The 16,227-nt window shown below is 46.7% G+C and overlaps 1 protein-coding gene across 2 annotated transcripts in view; it reads left to right on the top strand.

Moving 5' to 3' along the window:
• Window positions 1-7,828, top strand: part of CIDEC (cell death inducing DFFA like effector c) — a 105,735-nt gene extending 97,907 nt beyond the window's left edge. For both annotated transcript variants that reach the window (XM_085624282.1, XM_085624281.1), the window contains exon 6: window positions 1,818-7,828. In XM_085624282.1, the coding sequence (XP_085480408.1) occupies window positions 1,818-2,025 (208 nt within the window). In that variant the 3' untranslated portion in view covers window positions 2,026-7,828. The remainder of the gene's footprint in view (window positions 1-1,817) is intronic.
• Window positions 7,829-16,227: the final 8,399 nt, after the last annotated feature.

Genomic DNA, 16,227 nt, shown 5'->3' with positions numbered 1-16,227 from the left:
ATTTCTGACCAATAATATTTTCCTCAAAGTTGGCCTTCAGCTTCACTTTCATAAGAAAAAAGGAAGCCTGCATGCAGAGTGCTTGACAGAGTTCATTTAAGAACTGTACAATTGCTCATCATTCATTCATTCAAGAGTCTGTGTCTCTAGATTTAATGTTATTTTATTCTAAATACTTCCAAACCGCAGCCCTCGCCCATCATGGAAGCAGGTCGCGGAAGAGCAAGTGAGGACGATATAGAAAGGCCCTGAAAAACAAAATCCTATGTTAAAGGCAACCAACTGAGGAGCATTTTTACATTTATTTTAGGGGGCCCTGGCACGGCCTGTAAATGTACCATACAAATAAAAACATAGATACAAATGTAGTTAAAAAACATGCCGGTAACTGCAAAAGAGCCCTGGCCATCGCAGCAGCACAAAGCACTTACAACAGACAGCAGTGTGCTGTGTGCCTTGCCTGGCAGTGCATGCTTTGGGCACTGACAGAGGAGGGCATCAAGCCAGCCAGATGCACGGGGGAATGAACACCGGTGCCTTCCCTCATGCCAAGGGTGGGGTCCTTCCATCTCAGCCAACTGCTTGTTTTTACCAGATCACAGATTATTGGACACCTTGGCTTTTCGTTGTAACGGGCCCTGCCTGAGCTTGTGAAGAGGAGTGAGACGCACAGTGTAGACGTAAGTACTGATGTCAGCAGCCTATGTGGGATTCAGACATTTTGATGTCCGTGGTGGGGTGAGACATGGTTGCACAGGGTCGTATTGGTAATGCGGGCACTCGGGGAAATGGCGGGTAGTTGAGTTCCAGCTGTGGGCTGCTTTTCTGGGCAGCCTGGGGGCTGTCTGTGCTGTTAGGATGCCGCCAGTGCCCCAGTGGGTGCCTGAGTGGCCTTTCTAGAGGCAGATGGGCGGAGGTGTCACTCCCTTTCTCTCACTGGGCCGGCCCATTAATGTATGCTAGCGGGGGCAGGGGGCCTGAGCAGAAGTGCTCTCACTTGCATTCATGTGTGGCTCAGCAGTGTGAACTAATCTGTCCAATTATTTTTAAATTTAAGTTAAAAAAACATGCCCCTTACCCTTTTTTTTTTTTTTTTTTTTTTTTCTCCATAAAACTTCGCTGAAGTAGTGTCTTGCAGAAAGGAAATACGCAAATGTAGGCCACTTTATTTGGTGTGCCCGGGCAGATTTTTGATCCTAGTCCAACCCTGCTCCATGGTGCCCAGTTTGTACATCTGACTGCACTAAACACAAGTTACAAATAGTGCAGCATTTACAGTCTGTATGTCCGGGCGCAGTAACCACAGGGAACAAGTCCTGCTCATGAGAGGCCCCTATGAAAAATCTTCATCCCTTCCCTTTATTTCCCTTTTTTTTGGTTTCCTCTCCGAGGGGACCAGCCTGTAGTGAAAGGATCAGGTCTGTAGCCGCAGCTGCCTCAAACAGCAGTAGGACATTGGCAGAGCCTGTTGCAGCTCTTTGATTCCAAAAACCCCAGACCATCCTTCACCTCCTGTCCGTCAATCCGCCCAAGTCCCTTCCCGATCTGAAATAACCACTGTCATCTCTATTGAAGTCCTGGTGGACAGTTCCCTATTACTGGTGAATTACTGAATATGGGTGCTTCGATATCCTTCAGTGAAACCACAAGGCACGTACGTATGTATGTATGTATGTACACACGATTTTGTAGAGTGCAAAGCTTGGTAGAGCGCAACGGGGCACTGTACAGCCCTGACTTTAGAGATTGATGCTGTGTTCTACCCTCCAGCACTGCCCTCGTGCTTTTCATGATGTTCTTCTCTTCTGCCCTCACAGGGAAGCTCTGCGCTGGTCGCTCCTGACCATGCAGGCCACGGGACACGTGCTTCTGGGGACCTCCAGCTATGTGCAACAACTACTGGATGCTACAGAACAAGATTTGCAGCTTGAACCAACAGAGAAGCCGATGCAAACACCGGAGAAACCCATGTCTGCTCTGACAGACTATCTCCCTAACAGCTGCCGCAGGATGCTTAAGTATTAGCAAGTGTTGCGAACTGGCTGGCTGATAAGGCAACGAGCTGGGTCGATGTACACTTCCAGGAAGCATGCAATATATGGAACCCATGAGCAATCGAAGACCGCTCTGCGTTCCTATGGATATCAGCAAATGGGGGTTATGGGGAAGTTCTAAGGTTGTATCGGGATTTTCATCAACTCCAATTCCATTTAGACTCCTTGCGGGCCTCGGACACCACGTTTCTGGTCAAAGGTGCTTTAATTACAGACTGTTTGTTGGGAACATTCATTGGTGGATCCTATTTTCCACCTGGTGCCTTCTACCAACTGGAGACTAGTCGTCCATCGCGCTTGAGAGTGGTTGCAGAAAGATTTGGTTATGGTGGAAGATTCAAACGGACAATCGCAGACCCTGCAAATGCAACCGCGGCTGAGATGCATCGGTCACTTCATTGCCTTTATTGATTAATGTGATTCATCCTCCGCGAAAGGAGTATTCGCATTCTCACACCGCTGGTTGATGCACTTGATTTGTCGACTGCACTTATGCATGAAATGTTCTCAACTGAGGGCAATTAGGGATACGAACAAACGATGAATGGAGCATGAGGAGGCACATATAATATCTTCGATGTGACATGTGGCTGTTTTAAAAACTCTTAAAGAGGACTCTAGTGCCCACCTTTCCTTCACCATGAATGCCCAGGCTGCATGGTCCTCCTTGGAGCAATAGTACTCATGATACAACAGCTTCTGCAAAGCTCTGAAATGACCTGAGGGTGGCACCATATTTTATAGGATTTGTGAGTTACTCGAGTTTACATTTGTGTAATTTCTATTTGCATAATGTCTGGAAAACTGTGCTTACGTAAAATGCAAAGCAGACATATGGTCCTATATTTTAGCACAAAACACATTCTTGCAAACATTTGACGTAAGGGAGTATTCCACACAACAAAGTGCAGAAAAACACAACCTCAGTAAACGACAGCCTCCCACATTCGGTGATTCACATTGTTTCTGTGCACTCACAGTACATTTTCACTGCAGATGCCGCATAATCATGCTATGTGGCATAATAACCTACTTTTTGGAATTGTGCGTAACGGAGTAACCCCAAATTACCGAAACTGTGCATGATTACACTGGCGTAATAACAATTTCACCATGGCGTATTTGTGATGCAAAAGGTTGAGTAAAGCTCTGAAATGGCATGAGGCGAGTCACCGTATCTTACAGGATTTGTGAATGTAGGTTTGATACAAGAGGTTGACTAGAGCTCTGAAATGACATGAAGGCATCACCACATTTTGTCCTACTGGCTGACCAAGGCCTGTCTATATACCAGAGTGTTAATGCCTCCCCCCCCCATGCACTTCTATAATATGCCACGGTAGGGGTCGGGGGGCTGAAACGCAGTACCTCACAAAACATCAAAGATAGAAATACAGAGACACCTCCAAGAGCTCCAGGACATTTTAGATGGTCATTTTTTGGCGTCAGATTTAGGATATGTGAAACAATGATGCCAGATAAAAAAAGAAATTGCAGATTTTGGGCTGCTGGAATTTACAATTAACTCATGGATACACAGTGCTTTATTTGCAGTGGGTAGGAGAATACATTGTTTGCTCAGCCATTACGTTAGAAAAAGGCACATCACCATTCTATCTCGAGGCTTCAGTTGCTCTGGTCCAAAGCCCCTTTGCCCTCCAGTGCTATTGCAAGCCTCTCAAATCAGGCTCTGGTACCGTGGAATGTCTTGTCACCCAAAGGTGGGAAGGAGTGTGGGCAAAGCTGGGGACAACAGACACATCCCTTAGGATCAGAGGGTCTCAGTGGCCAGAATCTACAAGACTTGGAGTAGTTGCTCGCAAAAGGTTTGAGGGTCGTCGTGGAGAATTGTTGGAGAGGGGCTTTCAACTCTACATCTCGTTGCTTAGTCTAATTTTGTTTTTCCAGGGAAAAGTCCTTCTTCTTGTAGAATAATGCATTTCTCACTAGGCATGATTGGGCTACCGAAAGCAGGCTGTAAACCGTTTTGCAGACATTCAGGATAATTGTTCCCTGTGATGTCACTGACAAAATATTCAGAAGTTTCCATCTTCCTCCTGTGCGTACCGTTGTAATGTAGAAATCAATGTGCTGCCCCATCTATCTCCATTTTCATGTTGCACTGACATCTCTCTCCCTTCAGCACTAAAGCCACACCAGGTGTCTTGCCTCCAGGCTTTGTCAGCTCTCATAGATCTATCCTTTGCTTCCACTAGTAATTGCCCCACTTTTTTTTTTTTTGAGCTAACTCTCACCCCATATAAGTAACCGCTCACCTCCCCAAGCAGGATCTCTCAAACTCTGGCACCAAATGTAATCATTTCCCAGCAATAGCCACAGTTCCCCTACCGCCCCACTCTCGCATCATTCCCTCCTTTTACCTATGGTTGAATTACTCCCTTGCCCTAGCTTTGACTCTGTTGCCCGAACCGCCCTCCTCCCCTGTACTAACCCCTATTGTCTACCATCAACCTCCCTTCTCATCAGTTTGGATTCCTCTCATCTAGCAGTAACTGTCCAACATCCTAAGCATTCATTACCTCTCCTGGCAATGAGGGTAAAATCGCCATTGCTGCCTCTGTGATCCATGCATTATGCTACTCCAAACTCTGGCAAATTGTTTTTGCTTCTCAGGGTGCTGATCCAGTCCCCTCGGCAGCACCGTCTCTTTTCCCAGCATAAACTCCGGCAGTATTAGCCACATTCCAGCGGTGACCACTTCCTCGTCCATTTCAGTATGATCCTGGCTTCTAAACATCCAGCTGTTAATCCTTCTCTACCCGTCCTCCTTATCCCCCTCTGTGCCACCACCAACATTCTGTCTATTTCTTTGCTCTGCCAAACCTTTGGCTTCTCTGCAGTCTTAGGAGTGGGATTTTAAGGACAATCTTTACTTTTTTGTGGTTTTATGTAGAATGGCTTGTGTTGCAAGAACAGGTCCTGCAAGATGACAGTTATTTTATTTTAGATGTGAGAACTCCAGCATTTTTTAAAAAAAGTTCCAGATCTGTAAGTGCACATTTCCATCTCTGCAAACTTGAACTTTGCATGGTGCGTCCGTAGAGAATTTGCGCAATAAGGAGTGTTGTAAATACACTTTTGGAAGCAGATATAAATGTGATATACTCTAGAAATAGGCTAAAGATTGTAGGCCAATGAGGAAGTGGCCTAACGCATTGAGATAAGAGGGAATATCCACGGTACTTGAACAAAGGTCAGACATGACTTTAAGTCATTTTGAAAATGAGAGAAAGGCAAAAGACCATTGGGCGAGGCTGCACTTGATAAGTCGTTGGCAGTCCAGCACAAAGTTCAATGTATACGTGAGTATGAAGCAGGAGCTTGATCGCAAAGGACAGTCCCAAATCTGTGATGGGGAGCAGGGACATGTGTTATTGTTTGGAATCATTTAGTACTGCCACTCATAACAACTTTGTCTCTAGAAGAGCTTGCACCACTGTTGACTTAAACTAGGGGAGGAGGAAGTTTTCATTGTTTCAATGGTGGGGAAGCTTGAAGTACTGCCGTGCAGAGCTTGAATGGTGGAGAAGCTTGAAGTACTACTGTCCAATGTTTTAGAACTAGGGAAAGCTTGCAGTGGTTCTTCCCAGTTCCTTAATTGTGAGGAAGCTTACAGTACCACTGGCCAGTACTTCAACTACGAAGAGGCTTCCGCTACTACTACCCAATGTCCCAGTTCTTTGGAAACCTGCAGGGTTTCCTTCCAGTACCTGAACTGTAAAGAGGCTTACAGTCCCACTGCCTCAACTGTGGAAACGCTTCCAGGCCTGTCCTGGGAGGGATTATCAGTGCTGGTGTTTATAGGTCATTAATCTACAAAACACTCTACTGTTTTTATGCTAATCTATAAATCACATCCATTTGCAGCCTCCCCATACGCCTGTACAGTACAGAGAAACAAAAGTTAGCAGGTAGCAACTTAAAATCGCATGGTGCATAACGGCCACATTAAACAAAAATGATGATAAGCTGTAACTTGAATTGAGCCAGAGTAAAGTAACTTTGTGTTCGGAATAGCTGGGCTTTAGCAGACACTTAGTCTGCACCACTTTGGAAAGGTGCTTGGATTCTTGGTTTGCTACCCATCCGTTCTAAACATTAACTTTTTTAAATGTATTTTATTATTTTTTATCATATTGTAATTTAAAGGAAACACAGTGATGGTAAGAGTGTTCCAATGGAAGTAACTAATGCAGAACTACCTGAAGATAATGTGCAAAAGAGAACACCAATGCAAATGATTCAACTTGTTAAACGTCTTCATCTTGGTTCACCTACAGTTTATTACAGAATTTAGCTGAGTTTGTACCCTCCCTGTACTAGTGGACAATTTCCCGGTTCAAGATTAGGCATTTAGGACTAGGTATGTGCATAGACCTCAGTTACATTGGTACATTTATACGCTCAGAGCACTGGGTTTTAAAGAATCAAACAGTGAGTAATGTTTCTAAAATCATATGTTGTGACTAAGACCTCATACTTTATCCTCCCCCTTCACAAGACTTGTTGTGGTTGTAAAGCGAAAAGTGGGATTTTGGGTTACAAATTACAATTTCTGATTTGCTGAGTTAGGATATAAGAGTTTCTGACTCTAAAACGTACTTATGGACGATGTATCAGTACTGTAATCGTTTCAGCATTGAAAGGGGTGGAATAAAGTGCTTCCCAATGGAAATGCAATGAACACCCTAGCGCCCAGTATACTCTAATATTTTCTGGGGGTCTGGGAGGAGAAAAAGTGACTAATAAACATGGAGAGCCCACCAAGCATATGAAAATGGTGCAAGTACAGGAGGAGAACCCGTGCAAACCTACGACTTGAATACGTGTTGGACGCATGATGGATTTGTGATGGAAATCGGTGATGTGTAGCTTTACTAACTTGTTTTTGTGAATTGGATGATCCATAACATGGTACGCTTTAAGACTATGTAGCATGACTGACTTCATACAACATGATGCATTTTTAGACTGTAACGTTGCTTGTGTCATAAGATATTGCCATGTTCTGTGACTATATAATCTGTCCTGTGTCGTATAACATGTTGTTTTGTAAGATTTGATATATCACAGCTGGTGTTATAACAGGTTATATTGTAAGATGTGACATCATTCGTGTCATATAACATGAGGGTGTTGTAAGACTCTGTGTAACCTAACTGGTGTTATTTCACATGGTGCTTTCTGATATTCCATATGATAAGGGTGGTGTTCAATAACATGGTGTATCATCAGCCCACATAACAAGGCTGGTGTCAAATAACCTGTTGTAGTATTAGACTGTATGGCATGGATGTTATCAGATAACCAGACCCATGATTTAGCTCTACATTACCTGCCTAAACCTATCAATATAATCCTGGAACTGAAAATGATCTACCAACCGCGGCTCTGGTGTCATTTACTACAAAAAGAGTACTTGGTAAGTACCTTGGATCGGTAGGATCTCCTTATGCATTGTATTTTTTACTAAGTGCTCCGAGCACTGTACAAGCAGACAGAGACATTGGGAGACCTAGTCGGCATTTCACACTTTCCATCACATGCATTTGTAAAATATTTTGTACAATTAAATCACTTGGGATAGGAATATATTTGAAGACTGTTCTATACAGCAGATCTGTGTCATGATCGCAGACTATACATATTCAAACTTTATAGTACATATTTATATGCTGTTAATGTAGCTATATATATTGAGGAATATATATTGTGTTTTATAATATTACACTAAATTAAAATGTTCTTCTCTACTGTGTCGCTCTTAATTCATTTGTTTCTTAATTGCTTGAAATTCGTCACAAGGCGTGTGAGTCTGGGGACCACAACAAGCGGATGTCTGGGGACCGCCACAAGATGCCTGGATCTTTTCACCCTAAGTGGGATGGGGATGCCCAGACGTGGGTGCCTTGCTCACTGTGCCACTGGTTTCAAGCTAGCCTGGCTGATATGGGGTAAAACCCGAAAATGGTCCTAGGATGCTTGTTTCCGATACAGGAAGGATCTGGCTTGGCAGTTTATGCTGGACTGTTCCTATGAAGAACAGGGTCAATCAAGACTGATTTGCATATGGCTGGGTCTAAACTGGGGTGAGAACAACTTGGCTTTAGGGGTGTCTGGGAGCCTCATCCTGTGCTGCAGAAGATCAGCGATGCAGCAGGTAAGTTCTTTTTTCTGTTTGTTTTCCTTTTGTGTGCTGTTGTCATCTGTTCGTCCTCCCTGCCAATTTTCCCTGAGACCAGTCACTCCTGCAAGGCACTGTACAATAAAAGACCAGCATCCCTCAACTGCCTCCTTCACTTCCAGCAACACACAGGCTCCTACTCTCAGCCTGCCTCTCCCTCGCACACACACCCCGCATCCTCGAAAGCAGAACAAGCGGCCTTGTCTTTTACATCACACCCAAGACCTGGTACAACCTGCTCCAGACATCAGAGACACCTCCTTGCTTCTTGAGTTCTGCAAGAGGCTGAAGTCCTGGCTCTTCAACTAACACCCAGATGATGGCATACACACCTGCTCCAGTGCCTGCACACCCTTCGGGTGATAAGTCCTGCTCTACAGAGCCATATAGCACAGCGTGACATTACCCCGAGGAAAGGGCCAATGAGTCTACTGAAGAGAGATCAAGAATTCCTTCTGAAGGCGCTTATAATAGAGGCTCTTTGGGAGTCTCTGAAACTTGTCTTGTTATTCTAGAAGTAGAAGATGCACTTCCTGCTGAGGTGTAGTAAACCTACTCCGATTTCACGTATTCCATCTGAAAGGTTTTAGGGTAGACCCATAAATAGCAATCTCTTAAGCTGTCAGCCAGGTTGGGTTTTCCCTGACCCAGGTTGGTAATGTAGTTGATCTCTCGTCCTGTGGACCGGGTCTCTTAGTTCTGGATTTCATTAGCATTTGCCTTCTTACCATTCCCACAACACTCGTGCGTGATTCATCGATAAAAAGAAGGTTCTAAGGGGCCAGATGTACGATCCTAAATTGCACGCGCAAACGGGTTTGCGCCCCGTATGTGCATGCAAAATGGCCCAGAGCCATGTACAAGTCCTAAATAGCGAGTCGCAATTTATTTGCGACTCGCTATTTAGGAATTGTGACTCGATATGAGGAAGGGGAGTTCCCTTCCTAATAGCGTCCGCAAAGCAATTTATGAATGTTTTTATGACCATAATTGCGGTCACAGAACACTAGCAAATTACCACCCTCTTCAAGAGGGTGGTAATGATGTCGCAATTTGAAAGGGGTCCCCAGGGGACCCCCTTCCACTTTGTGACTGTCTCTAAAATATTTTTTAAGGGAAGGCAGTGGTCCCAGGGACCACTACCTGCCCTTAAAAAAATTAAACGAAAACGTTTCATTTTTTTAAAACAATGCATCTCGTTTTCCTTTAAGGAAAACGAGCTTCATTTAAAAAAAAAAAAAAACTGCTTTATTTAAAAGCAGTCCCAGACATGGTGGTCTGCTGAGCCCAGCAGGCCACCATCCCTGGGAGGGCCTGTCATTCCCAATGGGCTTGCAAATTGCGAGAGGCTTATTAATATTCATGAGCCTCGCAATTTGCGACCCCATTGGGAATCGCAAACAGTGTTAAACACACCACTAGGCTGGGGCTCCTGGATGGCATTAATCTCGGTGGCACCGCTTCAGTCAGCACTGCATCACTTTCGTCCTCCGATGGTGCCCACGTGAGCCGAGCATCCGAAAAGGGAATGAATTGCGGCACCTGTTCTCCTTCACAGTCCCCTATCCCATCCGCAACCCACTGGTCATTAGGCCGCGTAAGGGGCACCCGTTTGCAGTGGGTAGTGTGGATCCAGTTTTTCTTACCGTCGACTTTCACAGCAGTCCTAGTAGCTAGAAGGACCTACAAGGGTCCCTTCCAGCGTGGCTCCAAGCTGCGCCTCTGAAAATTGTGAATCCGGATACAGTCCCCGGGCTGAATATCATGACCAGGAGCCTCTGGATGCTGCTGCAGACCATCCGCAACCTGTTGGTGAATGGAACACGGATTTTTGGTCAACTCATAAAGGTAATTGATCAACAAGGGGTACTCTATCTCTGAGAACTTACGAGGTCGTGGGACACCCCAATCGTTCACTGGGCAGCCAAACACTACCTTGTAAGGGGACAATCCTGTTCTAGAATGTGCTGTGACACTTGCAGACATTAATGCTAGTGGCAAAGCATCTGCACTTCAATCCTGTACTCTCTTTGATCTTAGCCATTTTCAACTTGAGAATGCCGTTATATTTCTCAACCAATCCTGCTGACTGCATGAAACTTCTGTCTGATGTGCAACCCATCGCACACCAACTGGATGACCTTGGCATTAAAGTGGCTGCCGTTATCATTCCAGATCAAACGGGGCATCCCAAAGCGCTGGAAGAACTCTTTCAAGAGTACCATTGCCATGGCGGCATTCTCTTTAGTGGGGTAAGCCTCATCCCATTTACCGAATGAGCAAACAACCACTAATACGTACTTCAAGTTGTTCATCCTTTCCATCTCGATGTAGCCTATCTGGAGAACCTCGAAAGGGAAGGAAGGAGGTGCAAAACTGCCAACAGGAGTGGGAGTACCCTTCCAAGATTATGCATCAAGAAAACCATGCAATTTTTGACCAGGTGTGCTGAAACCTTGGGAATGTTATCATTTTGTCATACAGGGTCTAGCATTTTGTAAATTACTTTCACACTAATGTGTGCTAGCCCATGTGCCATAGTGACAACAGGGAGGACGTATGTGTCTGGGAGCATTCATCTCTGCTTCCCAGATTTGTCTGTCCAACACCCATCCTCATCCAAATTAGCCATGCTCTCCTGCCATATTGCTAACTCCTCAATTGTCGCCTCACTTTGGATCTCCTTCACATTTTCCAGGGTATCCTCAAACATACCATTCTCAGGCACCCACCTAGCTGGGCCCGCTACAAACATCCGCTTCATTTTAGTCCGAGCTGTCTCCTTTGCTGTCTGATCTGCAAACGCATTCCCCCTCCCGACATCATCTGTGATTGATTGCCTTTTGAGCACTCTACTTCACTATTGCTAGGTTCTTAGGGAGTGTCAAGGCTGACAAGAGTCTGTGTATTACTGGGCCATGCTGGATCTTCATGCCATGTGATGTCAAGAACCCTCTCTCTGCCCGAAGCCGCCCGTAATTATGGGCCACGCCAAACGCATACTGGCTGTCAGTATATATATTGACAGCCAATCCCTCACTTAACTCACAAGCACAGAAAAGAGCCACAAGCCCTGCAGCTTGTGCTGATTGGTAGGGAACCCGTGATGTCTCAACTTCAGTGCATAAGGTGGTGATAGCATAAGCTGCCGTTGTCGTGCCATCTGATAACTTGAAACAAGAGCCATTGACATATAACTCCCCTTGGGGTTCAGATAGGGGAACATCAGTCAGTTCTACCCATCCCTTCCTCCGTGCAGTAAATGCAGTCATGCACATCCGCCTCCTCGCTCTCGGAAGGGAGGGGTAGTAACATGGCTGGGTTCAGAGTAGCACACCTTTTTATGGTGACGTGTGGTGGAAACGGGGTCAGCTCGTAGCCAGTCAGACGTGCACTGGTAAGGTTATGTGTCTTTGTTCTGTTCAAAAGTATGTCCACAGCATTCGGAACCATGACTGTGAGATCAGTGTCAAGGACGAGCCCTGCCGATTGTCGAATAGAAATAGCCCCCACTGCGGTCACTCTCAGACAACTCTGGAGGGCTCTGGCGACATTTTCTAGCAAAGCAGAGAAATAAGCACACAGCCTTTGCTTACCTCCAAAGGTCTGTGTTAAGACCGAGAGCGTGCAGCCAGCCATTTCGTGTGCATACAGCACAAACTGGTTCCGGTAGTCCGGGGTGCCAAGAACGAATATATGACGTTACTTCGCATGCGTTTAGTACGCATGCCATTACTACGCGGTCGTTAGTACGACCGCGTTTTTAGTTCGCATACCTTTCCTACGCAATTCGGAACAACGAATTGCAGTAGGGGGTGCTGGATGTTGGAATAGTATAATTTACTATTCCAACTCCAGTCTATGCGGACACTAGGGAAGGTGTTGGATTTTAAATCCAACACCTTCCCCCCCTCCCTAACGCAAGTCGCTGTTCCGACTTTCGTAGGAAAGGTATGCGAACTAAAACGCGTGCGTACTAACGTCCGCATAGTAATGGCATGCGAAGTAACGCATAATAAGTAAACGCCGTTTACCGCCAAGAACTGGTGCAAAGCAAAGCGATATCTTTAACTGCTCAAAAGCATGCTGACAATTATGCATCCAGGGCAGGGGTTCATGCACATCTTTAGTGGTTAATTGCAACATGGGCTTTGTTAGTAAAGCAAAGTTAGGGATCCAGTGGTGACAATATGAAGTAATACCTATAAAAACACGTACATCTCGTTGCGTCTTAGGCACAGGCATCTTAGCTATAGCAGCCACACACTCAGGTGTTAGTCTCCTTCCCTCTTTTGACAGTAGGTGACCTCCTGTCGACAATACTGAAATTTAGGAAGGGACACTTTGTGTTTATGCTGTGCCAGATGGTGTAACAATTTAACTGTACTCTGTTTGCATCCTTCTTCCGTGTCGGAGGCAATGAGGAGTTCATCCACATACTGGAGCAATACATTACCCAAGAGAAGAGTGAGGGAGTCCAACTGGGCTTCCAGGGCTTGGCTATATATACTGGGACTTTCAGTATAGCCCTGAGGAGCTCTACAGAATCTAAAACGTCTGCCAGCCAAGGAAAAACGAAAATGTGCCTACTGTCTTGGTGTATGGGAATACTAAAGACAGCATTCCTCAAGTCAATAACGGAGAAAAGTGGGGGGAATCATTGTCAGGAGGGCAGTAATGTCAGGGAACTGGGGAACCACTATCCTGTTCACAGCATGCAAATCGATCACGAAATGATAAACACCAGGGTGTCATCTGGGGAACCAGAGGATGGCCTTTTTAGAATCGGAAGAATAGGGCTATTGCACACATTAGCACTCGTTTCCTCAACCACACCAGACGCAATCAGATGCTGTATAATCTTGAGCAGCGCCCGTTCCCCTGCGTGCGGTATCTTATACTGGGGGAGGCGAGGGAGAACAGCGTTGTCCTTAACGCTGATGGAAACCGGAGGTATCTCTAAGAGCCCTACATCTGTGTCACCCGTAGCCCATGTTGTTGGCACCTCCCTAAACTCAGCAGGAAGGGGCTCATCTTTGGACAAGCACTGCTTAGAAGTCACTACACTTGGTCCAATCGTCATATAGACTGCATCTGGGGAGCACGAAATGGTCGCATGCAACTTCTTCAATAGGTCTAGACCCATCAAATTTTCTCCATAATTCGAGGTCAACAGGAAAGGTGAGTCTACGGTAAAGGTACCAATAGTCAAAGCCAGAGGCTCGGAGATGGGACTCACAACTGGTAATGCCTGAAAAGCCTAACTGAACTGAAACCTGTGCTGCAAGGCTCTGGTGTTACCGTGCCTGCACCCTGAAGCCAGCGGTCACCCAAGCTATGGTTCTGGCTTGTCTCTGCCCAACCCCCAGGGCCACAGATGGTCCCGTTTGTAGGACATGTTGGAGGTCTATCAGGTAGGCCCGGGCTTTCAAGATGGTGGTAGTAGGGCTGAGGCACAGTCAGCTGCCTTCCAAGTGGTTCACTGCATCAGCACTAGGGGCTGTTTCTAGGCACCCACCTTTCAGGTAATCGGGTCTCTGCACTCCCTGAAAAGCAAAGGTTGGTTCCTTCAGGCATGGAGTCGCTATCCCTGAGATTTGCTACCATCTTTTTTGACATCCGGTCCATATGTTACAGCACACACTCATTCCTTTTACTCTCACTCCACAACGCAGGAACAAAGCAGCTCTGTTACTAAGGAATAGTGCAGATAATACATTTCAGTCTTAATCAATACCTTGGAGGAGATGAAAAGGAATCTGCTTTTTAAACACTTTGGGGTGTTTTCTGACACCCAGAACGATTGGCTTGTTTATCTGTGTTTAGTTATTACTGTAAATAACCAGTTTGGCTTTAGGATACCTTATCAGTGTGTCCAGAGCAGACCCACAAGAAGGGGTTCAGGAGAGACACAGACATATAGTGCCTGATACATAAAGGGACTAATGACTCGTAAAGTTACAAGCGTGGAGTCTCTGCGCTTGGGGCGGGATCTATGTACGGCGCACTTTCTGCAGTGCACGGTGCTGAGACTCCTCCCTGAGTGTGGCGATTCCGCCTGAGTACAGAGGCTCTGTCGTAAATGTGGAGGCTCCACCCTGAGTGCGGAGATTCCGCTTGAGTGCGGAGGCTCCATTGTAAGTGTGGAGAGTCCGCCCTGAGTGTGTATGGTCTGCATTCAGAAAGGGACTAATGACTCGTAAAGTTACAAGCGCGTAGTCTCTGCGCTTGAGGCAGGATCTAGGCACGGTGCACTCTCTGCAGTGCACAGTGCTGAGACTCCGCCCCGAGTGTGGAGATTCTGCCTGAGTGCAGAGGCTCCACCCTAAGTGTGGAGGCTCCGCCCTCAGTGCGGAGGGTCTGTAGTGAGTGTGGAGTCTTTGCCCTAAGTGTGGAGGCTCCGCCCTGAGTGCGGAGGGTCTGCCGCGAGTGTGGAGATTATGCCCCAAGTGCAGAGGCTCTGCCCTAAGTGTGGAGGCTCTGCCCCGAGTGAGGAGGCTGCAGCGAGTGCGGAGACTCCGCCTGAGTGTGGAGATTCCGCCCCAAGTGTGGAGTCTCCGCCCTAAGTGTGGAGGCTCCGCCCTGAGTGCGAAGGGTCTGCAGCTAGTGCGGAGACTCTGCAGCGAGTGCGGAGATTCTGCCCCGAGTGCAGAGGCTCCGCCCTAAGTGTGGAGGCTCCGCCCTGAGTGCAGCGGGTCTACAGCGAGTGCGGCGATTCCACCCGAGTGCAGAGCCTCTGCCCTAAGTGTGGAGGCTCCACCCTGAGTGCGGAGGGTCTGCCTCAGTGTGGAGGCTCTGCCTCGAGTGCAGAGGGTCTGCCTCGAGTGTGGAGGCTCTGCCTGAGTGTGGAGGCTCAGCCCTGAGTGCAGAGGGTCTGCCTCGAGTGTGGATATTCTGCCCCAAGTGCAGCGTCTCCCCCCTAAGTGTGGAGGCTCCGCCCTGAGTGCAGATGCTCCGCCCGAGTGTGGATGCTCCGTCCTGCGTGTGGAGGCTCTGCCTCGAGTGGGGAGAGTCTGCCTCGAGTGCAGCGGCTCCCCCCTAAGTGTGGAGGCTCCGCCCGGAGTACGGAAGGGTCCCACTCGTAACTTTACGAGTCGAATGTCCCTGGGTGAATCGGGCCCTATAGAGGTAAAAGGAGGGGAGCTAGGGAGGCGTGAGTATAAGTGGACAGTATCTAGCACAGTAGGTAGATCCCGAGAGGTAGCTGGTCTATTTTACATATTTAGAGCGTGTCCACCTTACGACTCATTGGCCAGTCTTGCAGTCCTGCTTGTTAATATTCCTGCCTTGTTTTTAACTGACTTGCCAATGTTTTCTATTCTGGTTTGTGTCTGGAAACCCTGAGTCAGTTGTCTTTGTATTCCTAGAACAGAGAAGCAGGGGAGGAGAATCAATTCCAGTTATTGTTGATTACTCTAGATTTTCAACTTCCAATAACCCTGTGATCGGAGAAACAATTCTCTTCCCATCTCTAATAATCACCAACAAAGGGCGTTCTAGAATGTTCCGTTGATGATGTCAGCTGGGGCTTTGAGATCTATTCTGACATCACTCACCGGGTGAACCCTTTAAAACTTTATTTCCATGCGCACAGGTGGCCATCTATTCATGAATGGTCATGGTCAGTTTTTAATCCTTCAACCTCTCCCTCCTTTCGTAAAATGGGTCTCTGCACGTCCCATCGGCTGCTCGGCCTATTGTTTTGTTATCAAACTTGAAAGATGGACATTATGTGCACGCCTCACCTAACAAGAGACATCATCATGGAAGTCATTTGCACACAACCTTTAAGCATGGACATACTTAAACTTCCAAAGACTGACTGACATTTTCAGGCATGAATTTTACCACTTCCTTTCCCAGGCGGAAGGAGTGTTGAACAAGAGGAGTAGAGCTCTGTTTTTGGAGGATGTTCACAGACAGCGCCCTCTATAGTCTGGGACCATGAACTGCAATTAGATTTACCTT

The sequence above is a fragment of the Triturus cristatus genome, chromosome 9 (genome assembly GCF_964204655.1).
Source record: "Triturus cristatus chromosome 9, aTriCri1.1, whole genome shotgun sequence".
NCBI classification, from domain to species: domain Eukaryota; kingdom Metazoa; phylum Chordata; class Amphibia; order Caudata; family Salamandridae; genus Triturus; species Triturus cristatus.
The sequence above is the reverse complement of the archived record's forward strand: the minus strand, read 5'-3'. Positions and strand labels throughout refer to the sequence as shown.